The sequence below is a fragment of the Dromiciops gliroides genome, chromosome 3, assembly GCF_019393635.1.
Source record: "Dromiciops gliroides isolate mDroGli1 chromosome 3, mDroGli1.pri, whole genome shotgun sequence".
Lineage (NCBI taxonomy): Eukaryota > Metazoa > Chordata > Mammalia > Microbiotheria > Microbiotheriidae > Dromiciops > Dromiciops gliroides.
Window position 1 is genome coordinate 523,361,496 of NC_057863.1, and position 22,679 is coordinate 523,384,174.

Here is a 22,679-nt window from a genome sequence, read left to right on the forward strand (position 1 = left end):
AGCATAGGAAAGGTGAGGGGGTCTTGGGGGTCAGGGAGACACTGTAAAGTGAAGAACAATGACTGACATACATTGAAAGAGGAAGTTCCCTATGCAGTTAAATCACAGGTCCATATACCTCATCCCCATCTCTAGAAAAGAAGTAATCTTTTGATATTCAGACTAAATGTACAAATTATTTTTTTGAATATTACCATTTCTACTATATTGAGGTTGTTGTGATAATCAAATAACATAAGTAGAGTGCTTTGCAAATCTTAAAGTACTATATAAATGCTAGCTATCATTATTATTAGTCTGATCCTTCCATGAATTGTCTCTCCTACATTTTTATTTTGTATATTATCATTTTATAATTTTCCTCATATAGGTAATTTATAGATTAATTGATGGTTTTGTTGTTAATGTAAATTAAATGTCTTTTTATTGTGTTTTCTTTATCTTTATTGCTAATAATGATCCTTATATGTTAATCTTGTGTCTTGTAGCCTTGACTGAACTCAATTATAGTTTCAATTAATTTTCTGGTTGATACAATTTAATTCTTAGATATACTAATGTTCCCTTAAATGCCAGATCTAATGTCCTTTTCTCAGTTCTCATCCTTTTTAACTCTTTGCAGTATTTGACACTGTTAATCCCTTTTCTCCTCCTGGACATTCTGACCACTCTGAAGTTTGTTTGTTTTTTTTTTACACTGTTCTACCTTGATTCCCTTCCTACCTTCTGACCTTCTCAGTCTCATTTGATCTCTCCTGGGCTCCTTTCCCTCTTCATAGCTCTCTTATTAAGTGACCTTACCAGTGTGTATAGATTTACTTATCATCTCTACATAGATTTATTGAACCAGCCCTATGTCCTGAAGTCCAGTCTATCTTTCTCTGTTATTTATTAAACATTTTCACCTGCCTGCCCCGTAGATACTTCTAACTCATCATATCCAAAACTGAACTCATCACCTTTAGCATCTCAATCCATCCCCACTCAGCTGAAACTGTCCTCTTCAAGCTTACTACTGTCCCCTTAACTGCTAGACCCAATGGTTTCTTCTCAGTTTTCCTCTCTCTTGATCTTTATTATAACCCATGACATTATTGACCACCCCCTTCTCTCAGGTGTTCTCTCCTACCTTGGCTTTCATGTGTTTGATTTCTTGGTTTTCCTCTTATTTCTTGTGTTTCTTTTTCTGCTCCTGCTCCTGCTCCTGCTCACACATTAAGTTTGAGCATCTGCCATGGACCTTTTTCCTTTTCTATATACTCTCTATTATTGATCTCATCAACTCCCATGGCTTCAATTATCTCTATGTAGATGACTTTCAAGTCCATATTACCAACCCTCCTCTCTCTCTTAAACTTAAGTCCCACATTACCAACTGCCAAGTGCCTATTGGATATCTTTTAGATTTCCTTTAGGCTTTTCAAATTCAGCTTCTTAAACAAAGCTCATTCCTTTTCCTAAAACTATGCCTTCTCCAAATTTCCCTATTTATAATAAGGACAGTTCATTCATTTAAATACACAAAGGTTCACATCTCAGAGTCACCCTAATTGCTTTTCTCCATTGTTCCCACAGCCTAACAAGGTTGTTGTCTTACTGATTCTACTTCCACAACAACTCTCACTGGATTTTTCCCTTTCTGTGCCCAACATCCTAGTTCAGGCAGGTCTTTTATCACCTCTAGCCTGTACTATGCAGTAATCTTTTAAATTGGTTTCCCTGCCTCAGATGTCTTCTCTTTCCAGTCCTTCACTTACTAACCTTTCTAGTCATACTGACCTAATATTTGTTCCAGTCCATTGGATTTCATCTCCCTACCCTTGCCATTTGGAATTCTTATCTCCCCTAAAAGTAAAGGTCAGGTGCCATCTCCTACAAGAAATCTCTACTGTTCCCCTCCCTCAAAAAATGTACAATCTTTCAGGGCAGGGACCATGTCCTTAATGTCTTTGTATCACAATATCTTAGCACAGTGCCTGGCATATAGTAGCACTTTAATAGTTTTTGCTGAATTTACTTGACTAACAAAACCAGGATTTGGACCTCAGTCCTCTGACTAATGAATGATCCAGTTCTTCTTCCACTGTACCACTCTGGGTTCCTAGATTTACATAATAAAATTACTATGTTTCCCTGATTTAAAATTTTAGCCTTCTCAATGAGATTTCTAATCACTCAAAACAATTCAGCCCAAGTATCCACACAGAAAATACCAAGTAGCTGAAAAGTATGCTTTCCAAAGACTAATATGTGGTTGGATAGCTTGTCCATAAGGCTAGACAGATACTTATCATATCTTAAACAGATACAAAGTCCAGAATTGACTAGGATTGTTAATTTCTGATTTAGAACAAGCTAAATAAGTTACTGTTTAGGTAATCACATTATGGGATTGGAATAGGGACTGAACTTGTGATTTTATTCATATAAATTACTCCCAGATTAGAAAATTCCTTCTACAAATTCAGGTGGCCATCACCTCTACAACTTAGGGTCTTATCAGGCCACTCTACTTTTGAATAACTTTAGTTCAGTTGTTTCAGTCATGTCTGAGACTTTGTGATTCTATTTGGGGTTTTGTTGGCAAAGATACTGGAGTTGTTTGCCATTTTCTTCTCCAGCTTATTTTACAAATGAGAAAACTTAGGCAAACAAGGTAAGTGACTTGCCCAGGATCACACAGCTAGTGTCTGAAGTCAGATTTGAACTCAGGTCTTCTTGATTCCAGGTCCAGTTCTCTATCCACTATGCCATCTAGCTGCTCCCATTTCGATAGCTTTAATTGTTAGGAAATATTTCTTTACATCATGCCTATATCTATCTCTCAGCAACTCAGACCCATTATTTACAATTCTTCCTTCTTTGTTTTAAACAAATCTAATACCTGTTCTACATGATAGTTATTCAAAGGGCTGAAGATTGCTAACACATGTTTCCTAAATCTTGCCTTTTCCATACCAAAGATCCCTATTTCCTTCAAATAAATACCATGTCACATGACTTCAAGGCCTTTCACCATCTTGGTCACCCTACTTCGGATAGTTATTAGCTTATCATTATACTTTCCAAGATTTGGTTCTTGGAACTAAGCCTAATACTCTAGATGTAGTCTGCCCATGGCAGAGTGTATCAGGTTTATGACCTCCATAGCCCTTTATACCATGCATTTCTAAATGCAGCCAAAGATGTAATACAGTAAAACCCCTTACACCTTTGCCCATGAACTGATCATTATGTCTCTTCAGTTGTGCACTCTTACAGCTGGTTTTTTGACCCCAAGTGTATGATGTTACAAGTCTAGCCTGTCAAGTTCTATTTCAGTGTTGACTATCATCTAATATGATGGTCCCCTCTAGCTTTGTGTTAGCTGAAAATGAGGTAAGCATGTCACCTATGCTTTTAATGTTAAAGATCTTGAGTTAATCCATTAGATCCCCTTGAAGATGATATCAAACCATTAATGACTACTTTATGAGTCCAGTCAAATCTATATAACTCTGTTATTGATCACCATTCATCTCTACAGATTGTCCATAAGGGGCCAGCATTAGAGACTTTGTCTTTACTAAAATCTAGGTAAACCATACAGTGTTTCCCTGATCCTTCAGTCTAGTAACACTGCCAAAGATCTGAGGTTCATCTGGAATAACTTAAGATCACGGAATCATAGATTGAGAGCTAGAAGAGACCTTGGGGTTTTCTAGTTCAACCCTTTCATTTTATTGATGAGGAAAATGAGACCTGTGGGACACACAGGTACTAATCATCAAAAGTAGGGTTTGAAGTTCTCATTCCAGAGTCACTGTTATTTCCAATGTGCTGTGTTACCTTGCTGACTTTATAATCATTGTTCCCTCTCCTGGGTGTTCACAAATCACTCTGTTAATAATATGTTCTAGAATTTTTCCAATCAAGCACACTGACCTTGTGCTTACAGACTCCACTCTTTTCCTTTTGTTGAATATTTCCCCTTCTGCAATCCTATAGTACCTTTTCCATTCTCCAGGATCTTTCAGTGATCAAGTATTAGCTCAGCAACCACATCTGTAGATTATTTCAGTACCTTAAGATGTAAAGTCATCTAAGTCTGATGATTTGAACTCATCAAAGGATAATAATAATAATAATAATAACTAACATTTCCATAGTGCCTAGTACATATCAAGCACTGTGCTAAGCATTTTACAGTTATTTCATTTGATCCTTACAACAACCCCAGGAGGTAACTGCTATTTTTATCCACCTTTTTCAAAAGAGGAAACTGAAGCAGGCATAGGTTAAGTGACTTGCCCAGGGTCACTTAGCTAATAAGTTTCCGAGGTCAGATTTTAACTGAGATCTTTCAGAGTCCAGGCCCAATTCTCTATCTCCTGCACCACCTAGCTCCCCACTAGTTATATACTGAGAACCCTCTTGCTAGCTTTCTACTTAGCTTGGATTTCTGCTCCCTATCAACCATTTATATTCAGAGTGATCAACACTGTGAAAGACTACAGAGAGGTCAAGGAGAATGATGATTTAGAAAATACTATTGGAGGGGCAGCTAGGTGGCACAGTGGATAAAGCACCGGCCCTGGATTTGGGAGGACCAGAGTTCAAATCCGACCTCAGAAACTTGACACTTACTAGCTATGTGACCCTGGGCAAGTCACTTAACCTTCATTGCCCCGCCCCCTCCCCCAAAAAAAGAAAGAAAAAAGAAACTAATGAAAATACCATTGGATTAGGTGATCAAGAGTTCATTAGTAACATTATAGAGAACAGTTTTAATGGAATGGTGAGGTAAAAAGCCAGATTATTATAGGATTAAGAAGAAAGTGAGAGGAGAGAAAGTGGAGGCACTTATTATAGAAGAGATATAGGATGATAGTGGGGATGAAAGAAACAAATGAGGGTTTTTTTAAAAGATGGGGAGAACATGGGCATGTTTCTATGTAGTAAATGCAGTGTATATGTGTTTGTATATGTATATGTGTGTGTGATAAATGAAAGAGTTAGGATGATAAAGGGGATGGAATTAAATTGCTTGTATAGAAAGAGGAGTTAGCCTTGATAAGGAGTAAGGCCACTTCTTTCTGTAAAACCAGTGAAGAGATAGTAGTGGAAAGCCCATTGAGATGAGGAAGAGGGGAGAAGAGGGAACTCATGGCAAATAACTTGAATTTTTTCTGCAAAACACGAGACAAGGTTCTCAGGTAGAGGTGCGTAGACAACAGAGGACAGGATTTTGACTGGGTGCTAAATATGAAGAGCATAAACCTCAAAGGAAGAAAGGTTAGTGAGTGATGAAGAGGAAGAACCTAGAAGTGTTTGTTTGCACATGTGTGTGTGTGTGTGTGTGTGTGTGTGTGTGTGTGTGTGTGTGTGTGTGTGTGTGTACTCTAGTCACTTTAAGCTTTGTGAGAACAAGGACTACTTCATTTTGTCTATTGAATTCCCAGAACCTAGTGCAATTCCTACCTTATAACAAGAGCTTAATAAATATTTGTGGATTGATTGACCTCATTAATGCCATCTTGTAGGATCATGGGACAAGGGGATTCAGAGCTCATTTTACATAAGAAGAACTTGAACCTCACAGAGATTAAGGAGCTTCCTCACGTTTATATAGGTTATTTACTTACTACCTGTATAACTTGAAGTGATTCACTTTACCTCCCTGACCTCTATTTCTCATCTATAAAATGAAGGGTTCGGACAGTACCTCTAAATCCCCTTCCAGTTCTACATCTATAATGCTGTGATTCCAAATAATAGAGCCAGGATTTGAACTGTCATGACTGAGTCGTGTGATTTCTACCACTGAAAACTATCTAGATGTAGGATATGCTTCAATTAACCATTTCAAGTAGAACCACAACATGGAGTATTATTTTCTAATTATTCTGTTAGTAATAGCTAACATCTGTAGAGCACTTTATGGTTTTCAAAGCACTTTATGTATATTACCTCGTTTAATCCCCACAACAACCCTCTGAGGTAGGTGCTGTTATTATCCTCTTTTTACAGGTGAGGAAACTGAGGCATGGGGTTGCATAACTAGTAAATGACTAAGGCAGGATTAGAACTCAAGGTTTTCTAACTCTTAAGTCCCATGTTCTATCCACTGGGCCACTTAGCTGTATTTATTAATAATTCTTCCTTAAAAGTTAGATTTATCCAATTATTTTAATCTAACAATATACCATAGTACCTTTTACCATATTTATTAAGATGTGCCAATTAATGTAGGCAGTGTTATGCCATAATAAAAATTAATTGAAACATTAAATAAAATGAAAAATGTGATGTGCTTTGTAGAACATAAAGTGCTGTATAAACATAATTTGTGCATTTAATATAATGTACAGAAAGTAGTTTTCATGGTCAGTAACTGAGTGGAATGCTGCTTCCAGTTTCTTCATTTATTGGGTGGCAGGGACCCTCACACCTTTTAAGGATAATAAATAATAATATTTGGCACTTAGGGGATTGAAAATCTAATTTTAAATTGACTGCATTCTTATCTAAAAGAAGGGGAAAAAAAGCTGGAAGCAAATATGGAAGACATCAGAAATATCTGGGAGGATGCTCAGCAAACTTCCTGTTAATGGCAGGTGCCTGGGCAGGAGCAGCTCAGATGCTGGAAAGCTGTTTGGTTAAAAACAGATCTTGAAAAAATGTAAATAGTAGCTTTCTTTTTCTCTCTAAATGAGGAAGAGAATAAAAGCCAAGAGCTGACCTGAGGGAAAAGACTATTTAAAACATTTTCTTAGGATTAGCCAAAAAAAGCAATCATAGATAAGACTTTTATCTATGATAAAAAATAGATTAGGGAGAGCCTGTAGTTTGATTAAATTAAAGCACCATTGGGTAGATCTGTAAAAGCCTTTTGACTCCAAAAAGTAATAGGAAGTAAAGGAATGAAGGTTTTTCTCTTCAGAACAAATGAGTAAAGAAGGAAGCACTGAAATACTGATTGACAATAATTAAAGGATTAGTGGATAGGTATGAAATTTTATCTAGGATTTTTTGTATTTATTGCTATGAATTTTGGGTTGTCTATATAAAATAATGATTAATTGCTATAAATTTTTAGTTTACAATTCTCATAGCAAAAACATGTGAATAGAAATTCATGTCATAATTAACCAATTTGACATCCACATAGAATTTAAGCTTTTAAAGGTCTCCATAACTTGTCTTCCCTTTATATTTTCTGTCTTGCCCTCTAATACTCTGCAGTCCAGTGATATTGCCCCCTTTGCCATTTCCTGCATAACACACAACTCAGCATATTTTCACTGGATGCTCTCCGCCCCCCCCCCCTCCCGCTGTGCCTAAAATTCTAACCAGAATGATCATCCCTGCCTTCCAGGAGTGGTCAACTGTAGCAGAGGTTGCAGAAAAGTCAAGTAGGTTAGGACATAAGAAAGGTGAAAGGGATCTCTCCTTTGAGATTATTAGTAACTTGGGAGAGTTTATTAGTACCCATGTTGTTGGAAAGCAAGTAGAATGGTGGAGTTCTAAGTAAAACTGTAAGAGGTTGAGGAGGGAGGGAGGGAGGGAAGGGTGGGTGAGGAAGTGATTTTTTTTTTTTTCCAGCAAGTTGTCTATGAAAGGGTTTTGAGAGATGGGCTTAAATTTGAGCAGATTTCAGAGTCAAGCAAAGGTTTTTGAAAGTATTGTTTGGGTTAGTTATTTTAGGTCTTAGCCCTACAAATCTAAACCTATAAGTGACAACAAAGTCCATACTAAACTCTCATAGACAATTAATTGCCAAATGCCAAATGGTTATTTATATCTTTTCCATCCACCAGTACTCTACTTCCACTGGCTACATGCTTGTACAAGCCCTTAGTACCATCTTTGTGAACTGTTATAGCACAGTCCCTTCCCTAAATCATTTTTGTTTTTAACCTTTGCTCTTCCAGTATACCACTATACAACTGTCACAGTTAGTTTTCTTACACATGGATATACTCATGTTCCTGTTCTGCTCAAAAAATCTTCAATGACTCCCTATTTCTTTGTTCACACTTCTTTGTTTCTTCCTGGGTACACAGCGTAGTACTCTGTACACAGTAATATAAATGTTTCTTGGATGGATGGATGGATGGATGGATGCATGGATGGATCCAAGTAAAGAAAAAAGTGAAATTTCTAATTTCCTATAAGAAGTTGTTCAGCCTGTTCTCAAAGACCTCTAAAGCCAGTGGGCATCCCAAAGCATCCCATTGCACTTTGTGGAATGCCCACAGCTTTGTGGAAAGCCCAGCCTTACTCTTGTTCAGCTGCCAGCCACTTGTGTGGTTCAGTTTGAGCAGGGTAGAAAGGCCTGCTTTTCCTAAAATATCTTTTGACTTAAAAAATTTTTAAGTGAGGCAATTGGGGTTAAGTGATTTGCCCAGAGTCACACAGCTAATAAGTGTTAAGTGTCTGAGGCCGGATTTGAACTCAGGTACTCCTGACTCCAGGGCCCGTGCTCTATCCACTTTAACACCTAGCTGCCCCTGACCACAGTATTTTAAAACCCAGCCATTAGCATTACTTTTTGCAATTATGGAAGTCCTCTTAGATATTACCTTACAGCAATGAAATCCCAGTTCCAGTCTTTATCTTTATCACTTATTCCAGGCAAGTCTTGGGTAGGCACATAGTGATGCTCAAGATTATTTAATGATTAATTTATTTTATTGTTAGATTACTTGTTAAATTAAATGAGAGATATTTATAACAATTTACACTAAAAATGATTTTTCACATTAAATGTTCCTAGTTTTAGTGATTTAATGATTAATTTGAATCATAGTATCTCACAAGTTAAAAGAAACATTAATGAACAGGCTATGGAAAGACTTAGAGATGTGTCATATATAGATGTGCATATATTATTAGTAGATTCCCCCTGCTTTATTTTCTATAGGAGAATATGTGCTACGAGTTTCTACTGCAGAAACTATCAGAACATAGATGAGTATCTTTAGAGACTTTTTTTTCTTTTTTAAACTATTGTGATGTCAAACCTTTTTTTGACCAGTTAGCCAAAAAAGAAAATTTGACCAGCTCTGTGTATTGAGAGCACTTAATCACATAATAACTCATTTATGTTTTTTTATAGCTGAATAGCAAATGATAATCTGAGTTGGAGGTTATTTGTTCATATCTTAGTTAATGCTTTATTTCAGGATGGTAAACTTAAAATCAATGTATTTTATGAGTAAAATCAATGATTTCTTGCAGGATGCATATGGTCCATATTCTTCTGATGAGTGCATCTCCTTGCCGGTCTATTCCAGTGCAGAGAGGGATCGTGTGGTGACAAATATCGATGTACCATGTGGGGGCAACCAAGACAAGTGGATTCAGTGTGGAGCTGCTTTATTTTTAAAAAATCAATAGCATGACATTATAATAAAAACTATCTTGGCAATAATCAACATTAAATATTTAAGCTTTTAAAAGTATGGCTTGTCTAGTTTGGGAATGTTAATTTTAAATATTAGCACATAACTAACATTATTCTTTACCTAATGGGATTTTTATTTTAATGGGAAGTTACAGCACACTGTACCTTGTGCAGAAGTAACTTAATGGAGTTAATATTAAAATGAGGAGCTCTGTTATGCATTGAAAACAGTGGTATGGTTATTGTTAGGTATTCCTAGTTGTTAAAAGTTTAATATTTTCTGTTATAGGATTGAAAATAGTGAAAAAAATTAAATTAAATTCAATGCTATATATTCTTCAAATATTATTTGATGTTATAGTTGTTTAATAAAAGATGAGATAATTTTAAATTTTTTAAAAGAATTCTGAAATTCAGTATATAAATACTCATAATAAACACCCAACTGAAAATATCTACATATTAAATTAGAATAATTAATGACCATTAGCATTAAAATTCAGAGGTAAAGGAATCAGAGGAGGAGCTGCCCTGGTATATTTAATCATTTCATCAGGTAGCATCTGGGCTGAAATCTCCCTCGCAATCAGCAGAACAAAGTGAGACTTAATGGATGTGTGTTTAGAATGCTATAGCTGAGAAAGAATGGTTGAACCAATGGAGAGTTCAATATGGTTTCAGAGCTATTTCTAGATGTCCCCTTTAAACCAATTTTGCCTATAAAAGAGTTCAGTTCTCCTTAGTGGATAAACATTTATAACAAATGAAGCACATTTGAAACAAAACAAGGAAATAGTGCAGAAAAGGAGAGGTAAATGATGAAGAAAATAATTGGGAGCAGGCAAAGGGATTCTTAAACTAATGAAAGAGAAATGCAAAGAATGCTTACATAAATCTACATCAGAATCAACATAATAACCAATGCACCAAAAGCTAAAGAATTGTCTATTTCAAGGTAAAACAATACCAAGGGGGCAGCTAGATGGCGCAGTGGTTAAAGCACTGGCCCTGGATTCAGGAGTACCTGAGTTCAAATCCAGCCTCAGACACTTGACACTTACAAGCTGTGTGACTGTGGGCAAGTCACTTAACCCCCATTGCCTAAAAAAACCAAACAAACAAAAAAACCAATACCATGGTCATATTAGTACAAAGAATGCTGGGCTTTGGAGTTCAGGTTCTGAGTCAGTTATTGGCTGAGTGATCTATCTACCTGATCTTCCATTTTATCACCTGTAAAATAGAAACATTATTAGATTGTCTGTACACTTCAACTGGTGGTTGCTAGAATCAAATCAGATAATGTATATGAACCACTCCCAGTAAGACAGCTGAGAGGTATGTCTGAGTCCATGTCCCTCCCATCACCTAAGACTATCTAGAAAAGTGACAAATCAAAAGGACAAAAAGAGCAAGTAAATGATAGGGGAAAAACTCATCATAAGAAAAAGCTGATAGACAAACTGATTAAAAAAAAAAAACTGTACTGGAACAACCAGAAAGGGGCTACAACACAGCAAACAAGTAATAGAGACTAAAAGAAAAGGAATCAAAATCCCAATTGAGAGGAAAAGTATTAACATCACTACATTGAGAATCTCCCTAAGGTAAAAGAATAACAATTCTGAAACTTCCAGAATGATAGACCAGCCAACATGGTAGAATAGAAGAAAGCAATAAGGTCCAGCTCTTCTTCTTTTTCCTTCACAGCTACTCTACAGAGACCCAGAAAATGCACAGGGCAAGTCCTGATATCTAATATGGGAACTCCCTTCAATGTGGGGACCCCCACTGAGGGGGTAGCTACTGTGTAGATGAGGAGGAGAAGATAACAACTGATAGCTCTCTTACACCACCACCTATGCCTAGGGGTAGAAGACCAGAATAAGTAATCCCAGACCTGAGGCTATATAAGGATAAGAAGTGAATAATAATAAGAAAGTGCTCTTTGACTCATCCCCTGAACAAAGTTGGGTCTCACCTCTAAACCCCAGCTCAAACTGAAGCTTACCTTTTTGTCATTCTGAACCTGCAGAACTTTCCAGCTAGTTCATAGGTCAAGTGATAATCCACTGGAATTTCTTTCTTTTTTTTTTTTATGGAACGCTTCACGAATTTGTGTGTCATCCTTGCACAGGGGCCATGCTAATCTTCTCTGTATCGTTCCAATTTTAGTATATGTGCTGCCAACGCAAGCACTCCACTGGAATTTCAATGAGAGACAAACCCATAGTTGTATTGCTGAAACCCAAACCTGCATCAAGAACCAGGAAAGATCATACTAGGAGGGCAGTAATCAGACTTTGTCCTAAATCAGAACTGTTTTTAAAATTTTTGATCATTTTTATTTAAAGTTTTGAGTTCCAAATCCTATCCTTCACCTCCCTCACCTACCCCTCTCCCTGAAGGCAGTAAACAATCAGATGTAGGTTATACATGTGCAATTATGTAAAACATTACCACATTAGTCCTTTTGTACTGGAACAAAAGAAAAAATGAAAGGAATAAAGTGAAAATCATATGCTTCAGTCTATATTCAATGAATATCAGTTGTTTCTCTGGAGCTGGATAGTATGCTTCATCATTAGTTCTTTATGATTGTCTTTAGATCATTGTACTGCTGAGAATGGTGAAGTCATTCACAATTCTTCATCAAATAATATTGCTGTTACTGTGCACAACATTCTCCTGCTTCTACTCACTTCACTACATATCCGTTCATATAAGTCTTTCCAGGCTTTTCTGAAATCATCCTGCTTGTCATTTCCTATATAGCACAATAATATTCCATTACAATAATGTGCCACAGCTTGTTTAGCTATTCCCCAATTGATAGGCATTCTTTTGATTTCCAATTCTTAGGCACTACAAAAAGAGCTGCTATAAATATTTTTGTCCAAATAGGTCTTTTTCTCTTTTTTGGGATGTCTGGGATATAAACCTAGCAGTGGTATTGTTGGATCAAGGGTAGGTATAATTCTATAACCCTTTGGACATTGTTCTAAATTTCTCTCCAGAATAGTTGGATCAATTCACAACACCAACGATGGATTAGCATCCCAGTTTTCCCACAGCTCCTCCAACATCCAACATTTTCCTTTTTTGTTATATTTGCCACTCTGATTGGTGTGAGGTGGTACCTCAGAGTTGTTTTAATTTGCATTTCTCTGATCAATAGTGCTAATTCAGAATTCCTAAAGTCCACTGAAAACTTAGAGGCAGCTAGACTGAGCTGCTCTTGAGATCCTTGAGGAACACAACACTCAGTACCCTGAAAAAGTAGCAGCAAAATCCCAAAGAATAAAAACAGGACTAAGAAAAACCCAGAAGTGCACAGAGCTCTAATACAAAGTCAGAATTCAAGAAGTGGGGCAGCTAGGTGGCACAGTGGATAGAGCACCAGCCCTGGAGTCAGGAGTACCTGAGTTCAAATCTGGCCTCAGACACTTAACACTTACTAGCTGTGTGACCCTCAGCAAGTCACTTAAGCCCAATTGCCTCACTAACAAAAAAAAAAAAAAAGAATTCAAGAAGTAAGTTTGCAAGAAGGAGATAATTCTACCACAAAGAGCTATTATTGTGACAGGGATACTCATGACACAAACCCAGAATAGGTAAGTTCAAAATATAAGCAAAGCTTCAAAGAAAAACACAGCTTGGGGACACTTCAACTAGAATTCCTAGAAAAAATAAGAAATTTTAAAAATAATTAAAATTATTTAATAAATGAAATAAGAGCACTAGAAGAAAGATTTAGAAAAGAAATGAGTTGTGGGAAAAAGAGGTAGAAAGAGAACTAATAGCTTTAAATAGAAAATACAAAATCTTCTCCAGGTAACAAACTATCTGAAAATTAGAATGGATCAAGGAGAAGTTAATGATTAAAAAAAAATGTAAGGTATATTAAAAAAAAAATTGACCTGGAAAGAAAATCAAGGAGACATAATTTATGAATCACTAAAACACCTGAAAGCAATGACTGAAAAAAAAGAGCCTAGACATCAAATAAATCATGAAAGAAAATACCTAGATCTCTTGAAACCACAAGTCAAAGTGAATATAGAAAGAATCTACCAGTCATTTCCTGAAACTATAAAATGAAAACTCCCAGGAACATCATGACCAAAATTGAGAACCAAAGTCAGGATCACACAAAATTTAGCAGCTACCACAAAGAAGAAGAAGAAGAGAGCATAGAATACAATATTCAAAATAAATAAAAAGAAGCTTTTAACTAAAAATAACACCCAGAAAAACTGATCACAATCTAACAGGAGAAAATATGGGTTTTTAGTGAAATACAGGATTTCTAAGCATTTCTACTGAAAAGGTAAGAGCTGAGTAGAAACTTTGAAATACAGTCACAGGAGTTGAGACATATAAGAAGGTTAATTTGAATGAACAAGAATCTAAGCAAGAATGAAGTGTTGCCATTCAATTAGATGGAGATGATACAAGTATCTCCTTAGAACCCTAATATAAAGGGTTATAAAGGAAGTCAAATAATACAGAGGGCCTGGGAGTGGTTTTATTATGGTTTGATGATCTTAAAAGGAGAAAAGGAAGGAAAAAGAAATCCACCACAGGAAAAGGGAAGGGAGAGGAAAAATCAGCAAAATAATCTCACATAAACAGAGTGATTAAGTTTTATATAATCAGGATTATATGAACAAGGAGTGGAGAGAGTGGGTGACTCTTGAACCTCACTTTCATCTGAACTGGTCCACCTAGCTAGGTGTAGAAATATATTTCACTCAGCAGGGAATTAGGGAAAAGAAGTAGGGAGGAGGGATAAGAGGAAAGATGTATTTAGGGAAGTAGTAGTCATAAACTGTAAGCACATATGATGGATTATAAAAGGTAAGCAAGAAATGGTCTACAAAACAAACCTGTGATTCAGTTCTAAGTGAAGGCAAGAGAATAGAAGCAGAGGAGAGGAAGTGGATTGCTTGCATCAAAACTTGAGCACAAATGCTGAACACATTCATCTCATTCCCTACTCTCTTTTTGGTAAATACAGGGTGGAAAATGGAAAGAAAAAAAAAAAAAAGATGAGAATAAGATGGAGAAAAAATACACAGTTAGCGATCATAACTATAACTGGGATGCTCTCATCCACAAAACAGAAGGATATTGGACTACATTAGGAAGCAGAATCCAGTAATATTGTTGTTTACAAGAAATTCTTAAAACATAACGATACAAATAGTTAAAATAAGGAGCACAGCTAAAATCTATTACACTGAATTGAAAAAAGCAGTTGCAATTATGATCTTAGACATTGTAATAGCAAAAATAGACTTAATTAAAAGAGATAAACAGGGTAAATGTATTTTGCTGAAATTTATCAGATTGAATTAATTTCAATATTTTACATTTACACACAATTTATATGACATCTAACTACTTAAAAACTAAAGGAGTTAAAGGGAGAAACAGACAGGAAAATGATTGGGGGACCTCAGTGTACCTCTTTCAGACCTAGACAAATCTTACCAAATAGAAACAATAAAAAGTTAAGGATCTAGAATTTTATAAAAGCCTTCTGGCAATTATTGGATGAAATAGAAATGAATCTACATATTTCAGCTGTACCTGGCACCTTTAAAAAAAAATCTGATCATGTTCTAGGGAATAAAAGCCACACACATACACAACCACACCAAAAAAACCCAAACAAACCCCAAAACCCTTAAATACATCTTTTATGTACTACAATGCAATAAAAATATATTCAATAAAGAGCCATTAAAGAAGTTATTGAAAATAAACTATAGAATAAATAACAACCCTAAAGAATCCATGGGTTGAAAAATAAATCATAAAAATAATTTGATTAAAAAACCAGACAACATACCAAAATTTTGTGGATGCAGGCAAAGCAACCATTAGGAGGAAATAGGTCTCTAAATACTTTCACCAACAAAAACAGACCAAGAAATGGGATGCAATTTTTTTAAAAATTAGAAGACCCGCATTTTAAAAAACCTAAGTAAATGTCAAAATGGAAGCTCTGAAAATAAAAAAGGATATTAACAAAAATTGAAAAAACCACCACTGTATTAAAAAAAATAAAGCCAGTTTATTTTTTAGTAATAAAAAAATAAAATAGATGAACAATTGGCTAGTTTGATTAAAAAGAAGAAAAAAGAAAAACAAATTCCCAGTATCAAAAAATGAAAAAAGGAAATTCTCAAATAAGAATTGATGTGGGGGATGGATTTAATTGATCAAATTTTTATGGGGGGAAATGGGGTAAGGGTTTGGGATCTTAGGAATTCCTTTTTAAAGAATTACACCCTCTTGCACACAAAAGCAGTTAGAATAAGATGGTAGTTTATTTAGGGGCAAGGGAAGGGAAGGATGGGGGGAAGGGAAACCATGAAAGAAATCTTTGGACTTCTCATGGGGAGATAGGTATGGAACAAAGCACATGGCTCTGAGGTACCAATCTCCTGGAGCAGGAGGCTGGTAGGTAGTTTTATAGAGGACTGATGAGGGTTGGGGGGGAAGTGACCATTTGACTGTGGAAAGTTCCTTTAATGAGGGAGGAACATCCCCCACTGGTGGTGGCTAGGGGAATTGGGTGAGGGGTGGCTAGGGATCTCTCAAGCCATCTCTCTCTTCAGGACATAAAGGCCGCAGCCACACCCAAATTTATCTCCCCAGGGGTAAGGGAGATCAGAATGAAGGGTGGAGGTCCTGATGCTAGCTCAGTCAGATTTGGTCCTGCTTATCTCTCTAGGCATATCTGTCCTCTGGTTTAGTTTCTCAGGGACAAGATTCCTTGATGTGCCCCAAAGAACTTCTGGGGTACTTTTTGGGCCACAACAAAATTGATTCTGAGGTGTCCCAAAGAATTACAAGATTCAGTGACTCAGTTTTCCAAGTTTTATTAAAATACTGTGAGCTCACAGGGAGAGCACTGAAAGGTGTCTTGAATAGGGAGAGAAAAAAAATGGTAATATTTATAGTGAGGAAAAAGTAGGCTATCTCCTTGTTATCCTAATCTCCACCTTAAGGAGGCACAGGGGAGGGCTTATCCTTTTTTTTTTTTTTTTGTGGGGCAATGAGGGTTAAGTGACTTGCCCAGGGTCACACAGCTAGTAAGTGTCAAGTGTCTGAGGCCGAATTTGAACTCAGGTCCTCCTGCATCCAGGGCCGGTGCTTTATCCACTGTACCACTTAGCTGCCCCTGGGAGGGCTTATCCTAATTTGAACTTCCTGGGGTCCTAAGACAACCTCTCCGAAGTGGGTACCTTTTTCCCTGGAGGTGTGTTTTTGGGGGTTTACACATCATAAGGTGAACCTAAAGACACATTTGGTCTTTTCTGCGCATGTTCATAAAGACATGTTTAAACTTGTCATTCCCAGAGGGTCTCCGTGTTTTTGATATCTCTTTACTTAAGATCTGGTTTCTGTGTCCTGTCATCTAGGAATATTAATGGATATTAATGGTTAATGGTCCCTGATTACCTTCCCTAAGCTTCTGTTGACTGTATTGATTGATAGGGACTGGAACCTTCTTGGTTACTGTACTGTTATAAGAACACAAACCTTAGTCTCTCTGTTAACCCTTTTAGGTACTATTGCTCTTAGGTTATCAGTTAACCCCCTTTAGCTACATTTTAGCCTCCTCCATCTGAAAGCACAGTAAGTAAAACACCAAACCTAGAGTTAGAAAGTCCCAAGTTTGAATTCAGCTTTAGCCACTTTAGTGTGACCCTAGGGAGGTAATTTTAACCTAATCTTACCTCATTTTCCTCATTTGTAAAGTGAGGAACTGCCTCCCAGGGTAGTTGTGAGACTAAAATTAAATAATATCTGTAAAGCACTTTGCAAACTTTAAAATTCTATATAAGTATGAGTTCTATATAAACATAAGTAAAGTTCTACATAATATGAAAAAAAAATTATTAATACTGGATTTCTTGGGGGGACCCAGAGATCAATTTCTTAGTCCTTTCTCTACCACTACCCCACAAAGTCTAGTTATCCTTGACCTGGGACAAACCTAGGGGAACAAAAGAAATGGAGATTGATTCTTTTGTCTAGCTCAGTGAAGGACTGATGGGATCAAACCACACCTAGATAATGGACTTTACCTTATGAGAACCACCTTCAAATCATGTCATCCAGTGGAATTAAATGATGCTAACCAATTAGCTTTGATCAATGCATAATGACCCGCTTCTATCAAAGGAGGATAAAAACCCTGAGAAGAAGCCAGGACCTCTCTTAGCTCTCTCTTTTAGGAAAGCACAGATCTTGTAAGACTTGTGAGTTCTCTTGTGTCTCCCTGAGACCACGTTCTGTCTCTGGGAGACAGCATGGGTCTTCTAAGGCCTTTCTCCTGCTCATCCTAACTGGCATACTGAAGCTCTCTCCCTCCTTTTTCTACCACCCAGCCTGAGATCATGAGAAGTTAGGAAAACACGTGGTCAATCCTTAACTGGTGTTACAATATTAATAAATTAATATATGCTTACTCCAAACTGGTATCTATAGCAATAGTAATTATTTATAAAAACACAAAATGTATTATTAAAGAATGTGATCAGAAACTATTTTGCCCAACTTTATGCCAACAAAGCCAACAACTTAAATGAAATGGATGAATGTTTACCAAAATATAAAATACCTAGTTTAACAGAATAAAAAAAACGAGAATTTAAAGAATCCAATCAGAAAAAAAAGAAATTGTACAAGTTATAAATGAACACCCAAAAGAAAGAAAAAGCCCAGGAACAGATGGATTTACAAGCAAATTCCATCAGACATTCAAAGAACTAATCTCAATATTGCACAACGTTTTCAAAAGCAGAAAAAGAAGGGATCCTACCAATTCATCCTATGATATAAAAATGTTCTTGCTACTTAAACCAGAGAGAGCCAAAACAGAGAACTAAGACTATAGACCGTAAAGAATTAATTGTTATTTGAGGTTTTTATGTTTTGGTGCCCACTGGCCTGGGGCCCCGCAAACCGCACGGTGGTCCCCCCACTGGTTGTAGCCCTTGCCATGGCGCTGGCAACTCCCGACATCACCACTCGCTGATGCCTACATGGGCCTGGCAAAATTATAATAAGTGGAAGCCTAGTGAGGGCAGTCATGTGACTGTCATAGCGGCCATCCCATTGGCTGGGGCTGGTGTGGGGTTTTCTGGGATTGGGGGAGGAGAATTGGTCATTCTAGATGGATGCTCTGATGACAGGAGGTCTGCTGCATATTCTCAGCTGCTTCCTGGGCGGTGGTATCTTTTGAGGTTGTATAATTTCCCTTTCCCCATTTTATTTCCTTTCCCTTGATCCTACTGATCTTGTTTGTGTTTTTTTTTTTAAGTTCTTTCTTGTTAAAATAAATCCTATTCTGTTTTGAGGGAGGCTGCTGGTCTCCTTCCTTGCCCCAATATTGCGGTGAGCTGCTTAGCTAACACTCCCCAATTAAAAATTGGTCCCCACAAGACCAATATCCTTGAAAATGTAATGTAAAAATGTTCAATGAAATAGTAGCAGAACTACAGCAACATAATACAAAGATTATATACTATCACCAGACTGAATTTGTACCAGAAATTCAGGATTAGTTCAATATTAGAAAAGCTATAAGAATAGTTAACCACATTAATAACAAAAATAACAAAAACCATATGATTACTCTACATATGCAGAAAAGTCTCTACAAAATACAACACTCATTTCTGTTAAAACACTGGAAAACATAGGAATAAATGGACCTTTCTTTTCTAAAAATGGTAAATTGTGTGTGTATTTATGTATCTATATATAAAACAGCCAGCATTCGATGTAATGCACCTAAACTATAGTCCTTTCAAGTAAGATCAAGGGTGAAGCAAGGATGTACACTGTCACTATGATTTGATATAGTGCTAGAAATGCTAGCTATAGTAATAAGACAGGCAAAAAATTATATCGAGGAATTAAACAGGAAAAGAAGAAATAAAATCGTTTTTTGTGGATGATAAGGTTCTAGAGAACCCTAAAGATTCATCTAAAGTTAATTGAAACAATAACTTCAGCAGTTTCAGGTTATAAAATAAAACCACATAAATCATCAGCATTTATGTATATTAACAATAAAACCTCATAGGAAGAGATAGAAAACAAAATGTCATTTAAAATAACTATAGAATATATAAAATATCAGGGTGTAGCTCTACCAAGAAACACATAGGAGCTATTTTAATACAACTACAAAACATGGTTTATAAAAATAAAGAGCTAGATAAGTGGAGAAATATTTCTCATGGGAAGACTAAGCCAATCTAATAAAAATAGCAATAGTACCTAAATTGATTTATTTAGTCAGTGCAATACCAGTCAAATTACCAAAGAATTATTTTGCAGAACAAGAAAAATAATAAAATTCATCTGGAGGAACAAAAGGTTAAGAATCTACAGGTAAAAAATGAAAAAAGGTAGGATGTAAGGCAGCCTAACAATACCAGATCTCAAACTATACTATAAAGTAGTAATTATCGAAACAATTTGGTGATCAATACATGGAACTGATTAAGTACACAACATACAAAATAAATGCTCTAAATCACTATTAGAGAAATGCTAAATTGGTAACAGAGAATCTACCACAGGCTTATCAAATTGGGAAAGTTGACCAAAAAAGAAAAAGGCAAATTAGACACACTGATATGGGCTGGTGGAACTATAAACTGATACAGCCATTCTGGAAAGCAGTTTTGAACTATGCCCTCAAAGTGATTAAGCTATGAATACTTTCTGACTCAGCAATACCATTACCAGACCTGTACCCCAAAGAAATCAGAGAACAAAGGAAAGGATTTTTATGTTGAAAAAATATTGATAGCAGCTAATTTTAGAGTGGTAAAGAACTAGAAACTAAGGGGGTGCCCATCAATTTATGAATGGCTTAACAAGGTGTTAAATGAATGTACTGGAATATAATTTTGCTATTAAAAAATCATGAAAGTTGTAGTAGCAGCCTGGTAGGCCTCAGTCCAGTTAGGGATGCTCTGGCCCTGAGAGGGACACTATGACCATGAAGAAATACGGTTGATCAGCTTGCTGGAATCAGAGATTACTCTTTCCTTGGAGAAGCAATGTAGTTGATTAACCAGGTCGTGGTTGGTCAAACAGAAAATAAAGCAGTCATGTCAGGGACACCCAAAAAGCTCAGCTCCTTGAATTTACAACATGAGCTTAGTTGGGAGCCAGTCGTGTTTACTATGTGATTTGGATCAAGTAGGGACAATAATTTCAAGTTAGAAATGTGGGATTTTTATTATTCATATATGCAAATAGCTAGCATCATCATTTTCCAGGCTCTTATAACTTTTCAGTCTGAGGTCTTTCTTCCCACCCCCTTCTCACCTCTATAAAATTGTCATCTCTTTTGTTTGGGGAGTCGAAGTTAAACTTCTTCTCCCAGCCATACGTGTATGTGCTGCCTGATTAAGGAACATACCATAAACCTGTACCTCCCCGGGAGTTCAAGTCTAGGGTTCTTCTCCTGGCCATACCTCTGTGCACCAAATAATAAAAACTGGTACTTAAATTTTGATTGGATTATGTGGGTAAGTAATTCTTTGAAAGAAGAATGTTTTCAAGAACCCAACTAGTAGTAACAAAAGTGGTGGTTTTGAATAACTTGAGAAGACTTGTATGAAGTGATCCACAGTAAAATGAACAGAACCAGGAAAACAATTTATACAATAACATAAATAGCATAACCATTGTAAAGAAAAACAACTTTGAATGACTTAAGAACACTGATCAACTCAATGGTCAACCATGATTCCAAAGGACTGAAAAGTGATAGACCAATGCACAAAAAGCATGCTGGCCTCTTTGTGCTAAAAGGGCTAGGAGCTCCCCCCCTCTCCACCCCCCCAAGAGATTTAAAGAGATACCATTCCCTCAGGTATCATGCTCCTGTGCTAGTCTCTTCCTGATTATAGGGGAACCTTCCTTCATGAAAGAGAAAAAGATTCCACCCTACAGACAAACCCCTAACCTCTTTCCTCAACGATTAACAACCCCCCTACCTGGTCATACCCTCCCCCATCCTAATGATTCTGATCCCCTGGTATCATTATTCAAACCCCATTCTCAACTACTCACTGCCTACTCCCTTATTTCCATCCCTCTCAAGCCAACTCTCTGTCACTACCCATCACTTCCCCTGTACCCACTAAAATGCCTGCTCCATGGGTAACAGGGAGGATCGGCCTTCTTATTGTCAATTGCCAGGAGTGGCTGTATGTTTGACCACTGATTGATTCACCCATATACAGTGAAGTTCCTGTGTACCCATCTATTTTTCGTCAGTTACATTTAGGATTGTGAATGTAAGTTTAGCAAACTATAAGCTTTACAAATTTCATCTATTCCGAGTACATAAAGTTATCAAACTTTATTATTCATAGCAAAGCAATCAAATATAAAGGCAGAGACCCAGGAGATCCGGGCTCTTAATTGTGGTACACATCTTACTGTATAACTGAGACACACTGTGTGACTGACTGTAGGATCATAGGGCAATGGGGTCATATTCTCACATGCCTATTAGTAGTAAACTGCCTGACTCATGATCCCTTGAGAGCTTGTGTTCCTTCTTTGCACTTCTGCATCTGCAACTCCCTCATGGTAATAAAATTTCTTTCATCTTAATCCATTTCTTTTCTCACTCCTTTTATTTTCTGGCTCTCACTGAGACCTGGCTTCCTCCTAACGAAATGGCCTCTTTGGCCTCCCTTTCCAGCACTGGTTGTACTTTACCTCATTCCCCTGACTCCCTGGTTGAGGTGAGAGTAGTTTGACTATTTCTTACACCCCACTGCCAAACTTATTGTCTACCACCCTCATTCAGTGAGCTCTCCTATTTTGAAGTTCTCTCAATCCTATCTTCCAACCAATCAAGATTCTGATTCTTGTTTTCTATTGACCTCCAGGAAACTCTTCTTTCCTCCAAGAGTTCAGTGTGTGGCTCTCAGTCTTTCCTCCCCAACTCCTGCCCTTATACTAAGAAGTCCAACAAATATAATGACATTCCCTCAAATACCTACAGAATTCTTCAATTTTATTATTTTCCATGACTTCCTTCTCCACTCCACCTCACCAACATACAGAGAGATAGTCACATCCTTGATCTTGCCAACACAACAAATGCACCACTTGTATTTTCATGAATTCTGATATTGTTATCTGATCACAATCTGTTGGCATTTCACCCATCCCTTTGCCTTGCAACCCCAAACCTGTTCTTCTTTCTTACCATGACCTCCAATCCCTT

At 36.8% G+C, this 22,679-nt stretch overlaps 1 protein-coding gene and 1 non-coding gene across 2 annotated transcripts in view; one reads left to right on the plus strand and one right to left on the minus strand.

Moving 5' to 3' along the window:
• Positions 1-9,762, plus strand: part of DYNC2H1 (dynein cytoplasmic 2 heavy chain 1) — a 380,708-nt gene extending 370,946 nt beyond the window's left edge. The window contains 1 exon segment of the mRNA XM_043996879.1: positions 9,223-9,762. Within this exon segment, the coding sequence (XP_043852814.1) occupies positions 9,223-9,381 (159 nt within the window). The 3' untranslated portion in view covers positions 9,382-9,762.
• A 1,718-nt stretch (positions 9,763-11,480) lies between these two features.
• On the minus strand, positions 11,481-11,587 carry LOC122752124. Its single transcript, XR_006355922.1, has one exon. It is a non-coding gene; the product is annotated as a U6 spliceosomal RNA (small nuclear RNA).
• Between the last annotated feature and the right edge of the window lie 11,092 nt (positions 11,588-22,679).